Source organism: Aythya ferina, assembly GCF_964211825.1.
Source record: "Aythya ferina genome assembly, chromosome: 3".
In the NCBI taxonomy this organism is placed as follows: domain Eukaryota; kingdom Metazoa; phylum Chordata; class Aves; order Anseriformes; family Anatidae; genus Aythya; species Aythya ferina.
Genome location: NC_140298.1, coordinates 116,224,537 through 116,240,038, shown reverse-complemented (window position 1 = coordinate 116,240,038; position 15,502 = coordinate 116,224,537). Strand labels below are relative to the sequence as shown.

At 41.6% G+C, this 15,502-nt stretch overlaps 1 protein-coding gene across 1 annotated transcript in view; it reads left to right on the top strand.

Moving 5' to 3' along the window:
* PKHD1 (PKHD1 ciliary IPT domain containing fibrocystin/polyductin) overlaps nucleotides 1-15,502 on the top strand; it is a 255,473-nt gene that overhangs the window by 229,440 nt on the left and 10,531 nt on the right. The window contains exons 62-64 of the mRNA XM_084515709.1: nucleotides 8,874-8,997; nucleotides 10,822-10,909; nucleotides 15,359-15,466. Of these exons, the coding sequence (XP_084371835.1) occupies nucleotides 8,874-8,997; nucleotides 10,822-10,909; nucleotides 15,359-15,466 (320 nt within the window). The remainder of the gene's footprint in view (nucleotides 1-8,873; nucleotides 8,998-10,821; nucleotides 10,910-15,358; nucleotides 15,467-15,502) is intronic.

The window sequence follows — 15,502 nt, the reverse complement described above, 5'->3', positions numbered from 1 at the left end:
GGTAATATCCCATCTGCTTTTAATAGAGGACATGGGATTTGATGCCTGGCAACCTTATTGTGTACTCTCTTGATATTGCATAATGTTATTTTTTGATGTTGTGCACTACTGAGCCTTACCCACGTATAAGCATATTCCATCTATGCAAGAAAGAAATTGGATTTGTCTAAGACTTATTTTCTTTAATTAATACCATATCCTCTAACTTTTTACCACTGACCCTTGTACCATCCTGATGTCTGGTGGCTGCTAGTGGTACAAACTACTACGAACTAATTTTTCTATTACGTGCAGTGTGGCTTATGATAGTAGGGTACCCATAATAAGGCTTGGTGTTCTGGGACCATAGGAATCTTTATTTTGTTTTGGTCTTATTTGTTTTCTTTTTAGGTGGCATCATTTTAAGCACAGGTGGGAGATAATTATTTGCAAGAACAAATTTTAAATTAGGGCCAAACTCAGAAGAATTACAGTACCTTTTATCAGCAGAACTAGCATCGCTATTTCCAGCAAGGTGCTTGTGTGCAGGATATCACAAAACAGGAGAGCAAAAAATGCAGGAAGTTTTTCAGCCTCTTTTAGAAAAATGTTATCTTTTTTATAGTATACCAAAACATGCTGTAGAGTGTGACACATGCAGAACCCCTCATTCAGTGCCCATTAACAATGATCAGAACAAGAGCAGCATTAGCTACTCTTTGGGTCATGAGCAAACCACAGATTTTCAGAGTAAGCTCACCACAGCCCTATTAAAGGTCTATATGTTCTGGAATTCACCAATATAATATAACAGCAGGAAATCAGGGATCATCACTTAGAGAGGAGGATCACTCTTTTGTATGCCAAGAAAATAACCTTGTTGTTGTCTTTTTTCAGGCACAAATGACATTTTCCCTATACCGGGGACTGCCCTTCCAGCTGGCATTTGGGGATGTTGTTCCTGTCTGTGCATGTGCTGTGATACCAGTCTAAGCAGCAAAGATCAGGGCAGGTCCCTAGGAAGGAGGATATTTTATTATAGAAGCAAGAACAGGGACAGATTAAAGCCATAGATTCACCATCTCACTAGGGGAAGACCTGGGATGTATATTCAAGAGAAGACGACTAACCACCAAATAGGAGGACCAGCTCAGAGCCCATCCACCCATAGCTACATGGGCTCCTCTGCAGTGTTATTTATTGCTCCCCATCAGTCACAGCTTTTCTGGAATTACTCATAGCTGACATTTCTGATGCAATAAGGCCACAGATAACTTGTGAAATGAAATCAGGGTTTTCCTGTTGGGACATGTAATATCCCCACTGTCTATCTGTCTCTCTTTAGGCAGTACATGCTAGCACAGGTGAGGATAATGGGGCTGGGATTACAAGTCAGACTAAGTGTACCTGTGTATTTTCCTGTGGAAGGAAAAAAGAAATGTTTTCACCCCTGAGTCGTGCAAAATACAGTTGGCCTCTCAGATATTCACAGAAGCTGCACTCCTGCAGAGCCACTCTCCCTGCAGTTTCAGGCTTGTGGTCCCTCTTGCTTCGAAATGACAAAAAGATCTTTGATCAGTAGAGGCTGGTTGTCTGTCTTTGCAGCCCAGGACAGTGAGGCTGAACAGAGCCTGGGAAACCTTGATGTGGTCAGGTAAAAGGCAGTAGCTGTGTATCACATCATCAAGGATTTAAAAAAAAAAAAAAAGAAATAAAAAAGATTTGTCAGTTATGATTTCTTTATTATTATTTTTTAAGATTTTAATTTAATTTCTTTCTTATGGTGACTTCAGGTATGGCTCACTGGTTATCCAAGGCAAGAAGGAAGTGATTTTTGTGACTGCTATAGTCTTGCACAGGGGGAAATACGAGGAGACAGGTATCCCATAGCTTTACCTTTCAGTGAATACCTGTGTAAAAATGTATACTGCAATATATTCACAGACAACAATCCCTCTTTTTGCAAAGTTTGCCTGATATCAATATAAATATTGATATATTTAAAAGTAAAAGCACAAGAGGGCACAACAGCAAATATGTGTTTGTGCAGGTGTCTTTACACAGAATCAGAAATATAAAGATGGACGGTCCTCCAGAAGCCATTCAGTCATCTCCACACAGTGGAGCAGGGTACCTCATTCATCCCTGATGGACCTTTAACCTGCTATGAACTGAAATTTGCAGGCATTAATCTTCCTTTATTAAGAGTTAGGTTTGGGGTAGCGTGTAAAGGATGTGCGTGTGCAGGAAATGTCGGTGTTTGAGACTCACAGCAAGCAATAAAAGTGAAGCAAATTGTCAAGGAACTGCTCATTCAGACAGCAATACCCATCCTGGGGACTAAATGAGAAGTTAGTACTCATTCCGCATGTCACACGGCATGCACACAGGCAGGCAGTGAGACGTCCAAACCAGATTAATGTTGACACATCCTGAGCCCGAAGTGCTTGGGCTCGATAACCTTTGCGTGGGCTTTAGGCAGGCTGCTGAGTGTAATTGCACGGGGTTTTGAAAAGGGGAGGCGACCATTTTTTCCTTGTGTAGGGATCCAACTTTTCTTCCTGTGGGTTTAAGCAGGATGCTAAAAGTCTTGACCTCAGAGCTGCAGCTAACGCAGCACTTGAGGCTCTATCGGGGCTTTATCTTCCCCACACAGCTGAAGTGAATTTTCTGTAAACATCCTGGGAATATTCCCAATATTCCCTATTCAGCTGCTCTAATAGCTGAGCCCCCCTTTTGGCCAACGTCTCCTATTTAGCAGTCTAGTTAAATTACGGAACACATGAACAAATTTGCAGTGAAACCTTGAAGGTTTCTAATCAGAGGAGTGGGACTCTGTAACAGGCTGTTTATAGGAGCAATGGGATAAGAAACTTAGTGGGATTAAAGTAGAGGTAAATACACATATAAACAGTGTTATTCCATATAAAAAGTAATGATTATAGTGCGCTTAAGGAATTAGGATGAATTTCAGTATTTAGTTCTCAATTCATAATTCTTTTCAAGTGGAGAAACCGAGTGGTTCAAGGATTTCTTATCACAAAGCCTTTTGCTATTTCTTTTCTTGTGGTGACTTTTATTTATTTTTTAGCAGAATATCTAGGAACTAACTGGGCATCAAAACTGAACTACCAGCATATTGGTAGTGTCAGGAAGGCACAGTCGTAGTAGGGATAATGAGTTAAAAATGAAGGGGATCAGCTCAAGAGGTGCTTTTCCCAATTCTGCTTTCTCCCCGGAAGTTGAAAGTGTTGGGATCAGCTCAAGAGCACACCTGATAGTGAGGAGGGTACCCGTCAGCTCTCTTAGGGACTGGAAAGAGACCTGATCCCACATCTGGTGCCCCAGTTCTATCAAGCAAAACCTGCATGGCACATGTCACATTCCTGTCTGTTTTCCCCCTTAGCCATTAATGGGACCTGCAGTAATAACCTGCTCTATTGATGATTCAGATGGTGTGAGTGCATGGCACAGCCACATCCCTGCAGAACCAATCCTTTCCCCATTCTGGCTTATTTAAAACACAGTGTCACCTCTATCAGGATGGCTGGGGTGGTGTGGCATCAGAGCCAGTGTTGGTTCTGAAGTTGGCCTGCTTTGCTGTTTGATTGTGCTCTTGACATCACATGGAGAAGGGACACACATTCTTCCACATACTTTGCTAGCAGGAACCTGGTGAGCTAAGGGTTAAATGGCTTTGGGTGCTGTGTATGTACGGCTGTGTGTACATCTATGTACATATACAGATATATATATATATATATATATATATATATACACACACCTTAGTTTGGCTGCAGGACCTCACGCCCGCAGGCCACAGTCACATTATCATCTGGAAATTGGATAACGACAGCACAATGACAAATCCAGGTTGCTTGCAATAAGGTGCTAATCCCTTTGCTTTAATATCGGAGCAGCGTGTAATGATGTTTGGACATCACTCCAGTTTACTGACGACCCCACTGGGGCCAGCAATAGAGGCGTACAACTGTCTAACAAGCCATCAGGTGACCGCCGTCGTCAAAGCAACGGACGGTGCAATCTAATCTTCCCTCCATCCCTTCCAGCTCCCAATAAGGGCCGGATTATAGAGGTGGCCCATCAATGCTTGGTAACTTGAATCAATTAACGTTAATTCGCACAATGCTATGATGTATTGTGATCACTTTCATTTCAGAGAAGGGGGAAGGAATTGCTATAATTCACCTAAAATGAGGTTGTCTATGGTGCTGAGGTATTAATTGGGTGTCCATATTAAATGGAAAAGGAGCACGGTAGTGAAGGAAAAGTGGATGAGTGACTCTCTTGGCTGCTATTGACCTATCAGAAGAAGACAGTGCCCTTTTCCTTTGCTTTTATCTATTACAGTTTTCCCTATTGCGTGTCAAGTTGATGTATTATAAAAAATTCATTTGGTGACCTTTCACCCCCCTAGCAGATTAAACAATTTCACTGGGATGGCATCATTAACAGGGCCTTGCATTTAATGATGATTTCTCTAAAAGGCCACGGAGATTCGATTTTAAGCTAACAGATTTATTGCACTATTATAACATATCGTAAAAAGCTGTACCACCTACGGTCTGGTTTTAGGATAGAAACTGTTTAAGAGTTTATGTGGAGCTTAAAGTGGTATTACCTTGGGATACGCAGCAGCGGCAAGGCTCTGACCTCCGGCGTGATGCTGTTTACATTTAATAAAAGATGTTCCTCAGACAGTAAACTTTGGGAGTGTGTTATGGAAGAGGTTAGCTCCTTGCCACTAGCAGGCAGAATTGTAAGTACAGGTATTTCCACCCATTTCCAGCAATTAACAGAAGTTGCTAATGAATTCGGAGTATGTTTCTCTCTTATTTGATGGACCGGGTCTGTTCCTCTGGTTCTGAAGACACCTGGTGATCCCAGCTCACCCTCAAATGGATCCAGTAAGGCCCTCCAGTCTGCCTTTAATTTATTTTTTTTTTTAGGGCTTCTTATCACTGCAGCACACATCCTGCCATCTGCCTCCACCAGGCAGCTGCTCGCCCACAGCCTTTTGGTGCCACTGGGATTATAAAGTGTAAATGAAGGCTGTCTGAGCAGTGGGGGAAGCGTGGTCTTATGGGTGAGACATGTCTGGGTGTTCCTGGGCAGCTGTGTTCATGCTCTCTGACTGCTCCTTTGTGAATAGGGACAGAAATTCCTGAAAGGTAGGTTGGGAATCATTTGAAGCTTAGATAGCCTCTGGTGCAGATCCAATAGTTAGCAAATGGAGTTCTGATAGTGGCAGTGCCCCAGCAGACTAATGGCAGAAGAAGTTGGTCAAAAAAAAAAAAAAAAAAAAAAAAAAAGGTTTTAATTAATGAATGCTTATAGAGACACCTTGGAACTCTTTTCCAGACCTTTTTCAGTCTAACCAACTTACACGATGTTTTCATCTGCCACAAAACGTCCAGATTCTACCTAAAACATCTTTGCTTTATGAAGGGAACCCCTCCTAATGATTAGATAAAAAGCACATCCCTCTTACCCAGCCTTGCTCACAGAGCATAATGCAGTTCCTCTTTCCTTACCTGAGTTCACCGTCAGCTTAGGCCCCCTTGATATGTCTCCACATTATTAGATCTTCTCGTTAGCTCCCTGCCATCATGGCATCTGACCTCAAGGGCAATGGACGTGGGGCTTCTTTCAAAGCTTTCCGCTGGCTCTGACAGCCTGGAATATGCATGGTGGTGCCCAGATTTCTGAATTTTGGTCTTGTTGGCTCAGCCTACATGCAACCAGTAATGTCTGGCACCATGAGTCCTGTTCGGTCCGTTAGCCCCTTGCTCATAAGCAGAGTTGATCATTACTACTTTTTTATTGTTTCTTTGTTAGGGAAAGCTGAAGCCTGCTTTCCACTGGGGTTTATTTCCTTTAGCTTTGGTTTCTCTCTATAACGTGTGAAAACATTGGGCTCTGTGGAAAGATATCATCCAGCAGGGAGGGCACAGGCACCTGATGTGTGACCAACCTCATCACCACACGATGGCAGAGTCCACTTCTCACCCCCAAATGCTAAAATCCTTACATCCCTGCCAGTGAATCCTTGCCTACTTGGCCTTACAGAAGTCCGTCTCTTGTCTTCATTACAGCAGCTTCCTCGTGCCTGTGTTTTCTTCATCAGCTTCTCAAGAGCAAAACAAACACCTCTTTGGCTTTACCACATGATGCATGTTGACATATTATTGGCACCCCAGATTCTTCCCAGTCTTCTTCCCCTTCTAAGGCTATGCTGACACCACAATTCTAGCATTGCAGATATATCCAGACAGCAGTTCAGTTCATTGGCTATGTTTATTCATAAATTAAAAATGCCAGGCATTGTTCTTTGGCACCAAGTCCTGCTGATCAGGTACATCAGCCTATGTCCATAAAATTAAATTCTCTCACACACCACTTCAGGGAGTCCTTGTTCAAACTACCTAGCGAGAATAGTCTCTGGCTGTATTAGCTCCCAGACCACCTGGGAATCATCCTGGCCTTTCCTGTTGGGCCTGATCCAGAGCTTTTGATGGATCCTCAGCCCATCATGCCTTGATACCTGCTGTAGATCCTCTAATTTCTATGACCTCTACCTTCCTTGCTACCAAAAGCAGACACTTGCTTTCCTACAGAGCCTCAGCATCTTCTGCAGATCTTAGACCGGTTGGTGAAACCCCTGGGAGCCTGCCCCTGCTGCCCCTGCTGACAAGCAGAGCCTGCTTGCCTGCTGTGGCCACCTTTAGAGCTGCAAGCTACTGAGCAACTGAGCTGCTCCCCACCGAGCTCTGCCAGCAGGGAATTGCAGATCAGCCCCGCTCCTTCCCAGCACGAGGCTTGAGGGGAGTGACAAAGCAGCATGCTCCTTGTGCCCATCAGGAGAAAGGCCAGTTGCCTCACTTCACCTTTGCTAGGGCACAGGCATGCTCGCCTGTTCCCACCTCCCAGTGGCAGAGCTGTGCCAGGAAAGCCTATTTTCCTCGCAGCAGAAATCGTCAGGGAAGCAGCAGGGTGCTCCTCTCTTCCACACCGATACTCACTTGCAGGAGCGTGACTTGCTGAATGCAGGGCTTGCACCCTCAGGCAGGGGCTTCCTCGCAGCAAGACTCCAGTTGGACCATGTGGAACATAAACACCACGGTCTGTGCTGCGTTAGCTGGATTCAAATCACCTGCAAACAAACTTTTTTTTTTTTTTTTTTTTTAAACCACATCTGTACGATTTTTTTTTTTTACTTGCTCTAGAGGGTGGGAAAGTCTAATTCCTACAACCAGATTTTGCAGCGGGCTTCCTTTAAGTACAAGATGAGCACTATTTTCCTATGTAGGGCCTGGGGTGTGGAGTCAGGGCATTTCATGCCAACTTTTTTTTCCTGTTTGTTGGCAGTTTTAAAGAAGCTGGAGAGAGAAAAGTTGAGTTTTGGCTTACAGATGCCATGCCAAGATTCACCTGAACTTGTCTGGGCTCAGGTGGAGCCAGAGAGCTCACAGAAAGTGCCAATCTCTGTCCTATAATCACAAGTGGCTTGGGATGTTATACCTGGAGTGAGTTTAAGTCAAAATGCTGAACACACATTTATGAAGGAGGTAGAAAAGAACACAGATGAGTATTGGTGCCTTTGACATAAATTTCTGATATATCATTGCCTTTCTGAATTCCATGCTGACAAAAAGGAAAAAACAACGAAGCTGAATGGCTGAATGTTTTTCTTTATATACTTGAGACTTCAGATATCCTTATATCTTTATTTGGTCTTCCCAGTGTCCGTTTTTCAGGCCAATATTTTCCATCAGCTGCAGTATAAGCAATTTCAGCTTTGTAATGCATAGTAGTGCCCTTCCTCCCCCATCAAAATCTGAGTTAAACCCAAGGAAATTGATGTTCTGTGTATCTTCTGTTTGTAAACACCTTTGAGCAAACACTAGAGATGAATGAATACCTTTCCTACTTTCAAGACAATATCAAACCCCCAGTTGCTTCACTGCAATTGCAGATTAGAAGCATATATACATATATACATATACACATATATATGTAAAAGAGATACTAAATGACACAAAGCACTAGGAGAGGGAATGAAATGATTTAGGCTCAGAATAAAATGTTGATTCTGTATTCAAATGCAAAAGCCCTCTCCAAGGATGCTCTAATTTAAATTTCAGTCTTGAAAAAGCAATGTCTTTCAATGGGGTGTCTGTATACTGCTATATATAGGCATGCAGACTTCGCAGATAACTGAGAGGTAGCACAGGGATGATGGGATGAAGAAATGCATTAAAGCCCTGCCCTGTTAGTGCTGTGCTTGTGTAGAGAACTAAAACTTTGTTTTTAGAGGAGATCAGAGATATTCACTGTAATTCATCTTTCTGCTGGACAGGAAGCATTTGCTGCCTCCACCATTATCAGTGCTTCGGAATGGAGACTTTGGGGGCCAAGGTATTGGATTACTGAATCCATAAAATCCTTGTCTATCACATAAGAAGCCATTTATTTATTTATTTTTTTCATTTCTCAGTTTCCTATTTGTAAACTGGGGATAGGAACAAAGAGATCTTTTATTAGTTTTATATTGTTGTCTCCTTGGAGTGATGCCTGTTTCACATTTTCATACATGCCGCTTTCATCCAAGGAATCAAAGTGCCACCATAAGGTAAATTAGTAATTGTTTGGCATAGTACTCCTTGCTACTCACAGCAGACACTGAGCATTGCTGCTTGCATTAGAGAGGTAGAAAATCCCATGAACAAAAAGTAAAGCGTAATTCCTAGGCATAGGTAAGGTGTGAATTACCTCTGGGATTAGCACTGGGTGTTTTCGCAGCGCTAATTTCTATTTATTTATTTATTTGTTTGTTTACATTCCTTTGCATGTGGAAAAAAAAATGGAAGCAGACAACACCCAGGAACATGGTTGTATGTGAGGCCCTATAACATCTCTGTTCGGGTGCAGCCCTCAGATGGAGAAATTGGAAAGCAGCTTCCCGTACAGCCACAAATCATTTTCCTGGATAAGAAGGTAGGATTTGCCCCTCTGTGGATGGAGATTTGTATTACTCTTGTACAATTTTGTCATCTCTTAGCAAAATCCAAAAGCTATGAGACTGACCTAAATATAGGTCATAGGATAGTTTCCGCAAATAAATATGGTAAACAAGGTAAGGGATAGGTCTCTAAACGAGCAGTCATGGGTATTTTGGGAACATCTTCCCAGATGGACTCTATTCATATTTTTCAGCTTTTTTCCCACAAGGGTTGGATTTGTGCTGTAGAATTGATTGTGTGATTTAATTTTCTGATCAGTTATTGTTGCATTTTCTGATTTCTGCTCCTGAAGCTTAGAAGATAACATCGAGGAATGAGGGAACAACAACACATTCATGAAGGCTGGCAAAGACAGGGTATAATGGAGTATCCTGGTCTGCCTAAGCAAGCCTGCACCATGCAGAGCAGTGCTGTGCAGAGAACACTATGTTTAAAACATGCTTGGACATCTGTGTGATGTGGTTTAGCACTGCCAGAGACACCAACAAAAGTCTTGGAAACAGTAGACCAAGTCCAATGAGTCCTAGTGAGCTGCTGGACCAGGTTCAGTCCCAGAGTCAGGTGAAATCTGCATAGCATGGTTTCATGATATGCTTCTGTTTCCAGTATATTTTGATGGTCCTTTTGCTCTTTTTCAGTTGTTTTCTATTGTGTATTCATCCTCACTGTGATGGATAGTCAAAAGTATACCCACAAAGTAAATATACCTGCGTATGACATTTTTACAGTGGTGACCCTGAAGTGTAGTGTCAAATCCAAGCTTGGGTAGCTTTGTGGAAATTATTTCTGGATGCAAAGTTATATTACGGTAAAGGCAGTTCCGGATACCCATTAACCATGAGGTTTTACATCTGTGAGGCACAAGACTTTCAGCTTCTTTCTATTTATGCTCAGTTCTTTGCAAATAGTTGGCTTGCGCTTTGGGCTGTGGAATATGTTACTTGGCCTACAGTTCCTGTATAAATCTAAGAGTTTTCTACTAGCAAAGCATCAGATCTTCTGACTCAGATGGATGTCAGACATCATTGGCTATCTGAAATGGCATACAAACATCTGCCTACATCTGGGCAATTGGATCCTCCCCTGAGTTTCAGAACCTTCTTCATACATGTTTTTTTGCAAGACTTGAGAACTAAAAAGTCCCTCAAAAATATTTATATATATATATGTATATGAAAACTAATATTTTTGCATGGATCTAGATCTATGTGATCTATCCTCCCCACTGATTACGGATGAATAATTTAGGTATAACAAGTAGTTTCTTTCATTGAGCATATATCCTCACCCTCACTAAATAGACATAATTTACTCAGTTTCCTTGAATTGGCGGAGTCTCTATCCTTGGAGATATTCAAAAGGATATAATTCTGGGTAACCTGCTTCAAGTAGCCCTGCTTGAGTGGGGAGGGTGGGCCAGATGACCTCCAGAGGTCTTTTCCAATCTCTACCATGTTGAGATTCTGTGGCCCTGTGAAATTAGATGCTATGATGATGTCAAAATTCACTACTTCTCTTAGATGGTGTGAACGTGATCCTAGTTACTTGCAGTGAAGCAGCAAAACCCATGCCAGACTATTGGAACAGACTGGTTTCCAGAACTGGTTCCTCCTGAGTTTAATGCCATAGTGAGTTATGGTGAGGTGTTTGGCATTGTTTGTAACACATAGGGTGTAGATCCAAACTTCCCTCCTTTTGGGCATTAATAAATTACTAAAATTATTAAAGCCATCAGAACTTTCTTCCCTCTTGGTTTGGAGAAAAGATCTTAATCCTGCTATTTTGTTATTCTTCCCAGGGTCGAAGGGTTGAAGAACTGGGACCTCCCTCAGAACCCTGGGTTGTATCAGCTCACCTCAAGGGCTCCTCCGAGGCTGTGCTAAAAGGTTTGGAAATGTTTTCTTACAGCAAGAGTTATGGCAAAGCAACTGTGGGAAATGATGGTGATAAATTTATGGTGAAATTCTTGCAGAAAATGATTGGGTTTCAAAGTTAGTCTTTGCACCAAAAAAAAAAGAAAGACTGTTATATTGAAGTTTGAGGAACTTTGTGGTTGTATCCTAGAGAAAAAGAAGATTATACAAAGTGTTTTTGTACTCTGGTAGCTTGAAGGGAGTATATCTAGTAGTTTATCTTGAAAAGATGCGTCTCAGATCAAAAAAGAAAAGACTGGAGAATTAGAAATCCCAATACCTGATTTTCAGCTAATGTTAATTAGGGTAATTTCCTTAGAGTCAATGACAATCTGTTTGTCCCAGCAAATGATCAGGCCAAGTACAGACAGAAACAACTGACTATTGTTTTTAATTAGCATACTTCAATGTGAAAATGTTTTTCATGAGGGATTTAAATGTTTCCCTTCTGGTCCTCATTTATCAGAAGACCTGAACTCATGATTAACTCTAAGCATGTGAGTATTTCCCTTGAGGTTATTGAGACTATGAACATGCTTAGATATAGATCGTTGTTTAAGTATAACACTGAACTGAAAACCTGTGGATGATCATATGCTTGTAAACTAGAAAATGGAAATGAAATTGATTATAGAGCATCATAATGTTAATTACTAAAGTCTTAAAATGTAAGCAAGCAGTGCACACTCTCAAAAGTGAGCTTTCCTAATGTAGGTAAAGCGTTTTGTTTGCAATAAGGTCATTTGTGTGTTAACTTTGATTGAAAAGTTCACATTTGGAGAAGCTAAGTGGCACTCATAGTGTAGGTCAGAGCTTCTCATCCTTTGGGTCCAGTTCATGTTTCTGTTAATATGAAGTTCTTCGTACCTCATCACAGCTCCAGGTTTACAGATTAGAAAGTCCTTTGGTCTTTTCTGTTGTTGTTCATGCCTTCTCAGGGAGGTATGCCTCAGAGGTTTAGGAGTTTGAGTCTGGATGGGACACAAATTATTGACTCAGCTAGTGGTGCTAGTGGAAGGAAGGAAGGAAGGAAGGAAGGAAGGAAGGAAGGAAGGAAGGAAGGAAGGAAGGAAGGAAGGAAGGAAGGAAGGAAGGAAGGAAGGAAGGAAGGAAGGAAGGAAGAAAAAGAAAGAAAGAAAGAAAGAAGGGAGGAAAAGGAGGGAGGGAGGGAGGGAGGAAGGAAAGAAGGAAGGAAGGAAGGAAGGAAGGAAGGAAGGAAGGAAGGAAGGAAGGAAGGAAGGAAGGAAGGAAGGAAGGAAGGAAGGAAGGAAGGAAGGAAGGAAGGAAGGAAGGAAGGAAGGAAAGAAACATTGGAAAAGAGATAAGGCATGGAAAAGAGACATGGAATGAGAGACAATACAGAGTGAGAGAAATAGAAAGAAAAGTCACTGCAGAGAAATGCAATTCACATTCTTTAAAAGATACATGTATCAAATTAATAGTCAATAAACTCCAGCAAAGAATGAAGTGCGTAGTACAGATGTTCTGCATGTAATAGTTTTCTGCAGTTTTTCCTTTGACAAACGTCCTTATTGTACTCGTCTTTTGAAGCATATGAAAGCAGCATTTAATCGAAATGGGTCCCGTCTAGCACACTGAGGCTGCTTCATCTGACAGCAGCCAAACTGCCTCATGGAAAGTAGTTTAGCTCCAAATTAGCTTGCTTCTGCGTTAAATACCAGCTTGCCTGAGAGATCTTTGTGAAGACTCACATATATAATATTCTGAGCTTTGAAGCATATGTGCCCGAAAGCTGAGATAGTCTCTGTTGAGGAGTACAGTACAGTACTCCAGGCTTCGTCATAGACTAGAAATGGTAATTATGAAATATTTGAACGCAGCAGACAAGACCCTCTATAAAAGTGGTGGTGCTACAGTGAGCATCAGAGACAAGAAAAGTGTTGGTAGTCAAGGCAGGTAGTACCATAAAGAGGGTTGTATGTGGCATAGGTAAATAGAAGAGCCAAGATCAGGATGGAGCAATTAGAGAAATCTAGATTCCCATGTTTCCTTCAGGTCTTTTCACAGAATAAATTACTGATTATTTATATATGACAGCTGTTCTCGGAGACTCACATTGTAATTATGGGTTTAGTGTGCTAGACACTGTACACAAATGGAGAAATATGTACACAAAACTAACTGGGATATTAATATATTAAATAGTACTGGGTCATAGGGAGGGGAAGCTTTATCATTTCTGTTGCTAAATCATTAAAATGTGGCTTGCTTTTGCCTAAAGACTCCTCTCTGGCAATCGCTGGTCAAGCTTCAGAAGTCAGTATAGCAAATAAAAAAACTCAGTAGGCAGTTTGCATGCCTCATCTCTGTTTGGAGGCTATAAGAGTTCCAGAACAGAAGTTTGGCCAGGACATGCTAGTTCTTCAGCGCCACAGAACAGATCCTGGCACTGTTTAGTTCTTGGGGTATAGGCGTAGACACTAAGTGTGGGAGAGAAACAGAGGCAGGACTGGAGAAATTGTTTTCTGTGGATCACTCTACAGACCACCAGTAGTGATGCTTTAGTGCTAAGTTAACTGTGTAATAGGAGAAGATCTTTCATTTTTCCTTCAAATGTGAAGATACAGGTCAAGGTGGGGGAACACAGTGCTATGGTCACAATTACAGATTTCCTCTTCAGGCCACTCTCCTTCTTGTAGGAGGCATCTCTGAAATAAATGCCATTCATTTTCTCTGTGCTTCCAAGACCATTTGGACACTTCTCCTAGGTTTCATAGCCCAAATTGAACACTAGCGGTCAGCCCAGTAGGGATTGATGACCATCTCTGAAGCACTGAGCTGATGGGACAAAGGTCTGAGGGCCAGGGAAGTAAAGGAATGCCGTACTTTTCCTTACAAGTCTCTACATACATTTGACATGCAAAGAAGCTTCCAAATATTCATAGCAGATATCCTTGACGTTTCACAAATTTATGTCAATAAAATCCTTAATAAAAGTACATCAGGAAAATTCAGCTCATCTAGAGCTGGGTATCATAGCAAGCTCTGGGAACAGAAGAGGGTAGGTGGTGTAAGATATACATTGTTATAGGAAAAACTCTTACAGTCCAGTTTACCATCAAAAGCCCTGTCCCCACCTGATGAGCACTCCCAAGAATTTGTGATCGCAAGGTGTCGCAAAGTTTGCTGCTTCTCCATGTTGTTCAATATCCTGGGTGTGCTCATGGAAGAGTATAAATGTGTTCCTCACATTCAGTCTTTACGTACCTTCACCTGTTCTGCTTAACAGCAATAAAATGTCAAACCACCTGCTTTGCAAAGCAAATGGTTATTACATGTTGTCTCTGAGAAAGCAAAAGTCTGTGTTTGTGATCACTGGATTGAGTCCAGAATCTTAAGGAAGTTCTGACTTCTCACCCCCACCTGAACTAACATTTTGAAATTTGTCAGTCTTTAGGAGTTTACCCTTCTCACTCCAAGAGCCTGAATGAAGCCCAGGCCTGCTCAACATTACTCAAGGGCCAGAACTTGGCTGGTACTCAAAGATACACACAATAAAATGGAGATCCAGTTGCAAAGTAAATTATATTTTTTTAAAAAAAGAGCCTACAAAAATAAAAACCAAAGCATGTGTAAATGCCGGGTCAGAATGCATTCCCTTGTAGCTTAGAACAAGAGGTAAAGGGATGAAGAATTTCCCTCCTGGGTTTCATTTTAATGCTTCCCATGGAGATTTCCCCTGCGAGGTTTCCAGTTAAAAGTCTCTTGTGTGTGATAACAGGGTCATCACCACAGACATTCTTCATTGTTCAAATCCTTTTCAAAGCTTCTGACAGGGTTGGAGGAAAGCTCAAAATGCTTTAACAGCATGTCAGGGTCCATATGATGAGGTGAAATATCTACAGTTAAGGAAAGGGTTAAAACAATCAACTATTTCCCTTGTCTGCTGTGGCTGGTTCTTTGAGACCATCCCTTTAGCACAAAAATACTTAGTCATTAATACTCTCCTGATACTGGTGATGTAATGTCACAGAATTAATTCAAAACACAGAAGTTAAATGAAAAAGATGATCAAGTGGAACTTTTGAACATGTCTACATAGCTCCCATTACTTCTTGATTGCCTTAGTGTTTGTATTCAGATTACACTGCCATGATATGGACGTGCACAAAGTTTATCACAAGGAGCTCAGTGACCCAAGGTTCACAAGGTAACTCCAGGAGGATTAGGTGCCCAAATACCTCTGAAGACCTTGCTCTATATGAAATTTCTGGGATGAGACAAAAAGTTTACAATTAGGAAGGACAGTGAGGTCAGATTTTCCCAAGTCCTCTTCAAGTTACAAGGACTCTCCTGGTTTGCTCTTTTTTTTTTTTTTTTTTTTTTTTTTTTCCTTAGTTACTAAGTCATGCTTGCCTGGAAGTTGTTAACTGCAATTAATTTTTTTGTATCGCTATGCAGGGCTCACTGAAGTGCAGGTCATAGATGGATGTGCAAGCTTTTCCAGTCTGGCTGTGTCTAGCTCAGGCACAAACTGGAACCTTGTATTTACTGTCACATCACCACCAGGTAGGATCCATTTTTTGTTTGTTGATTTTGTAAATG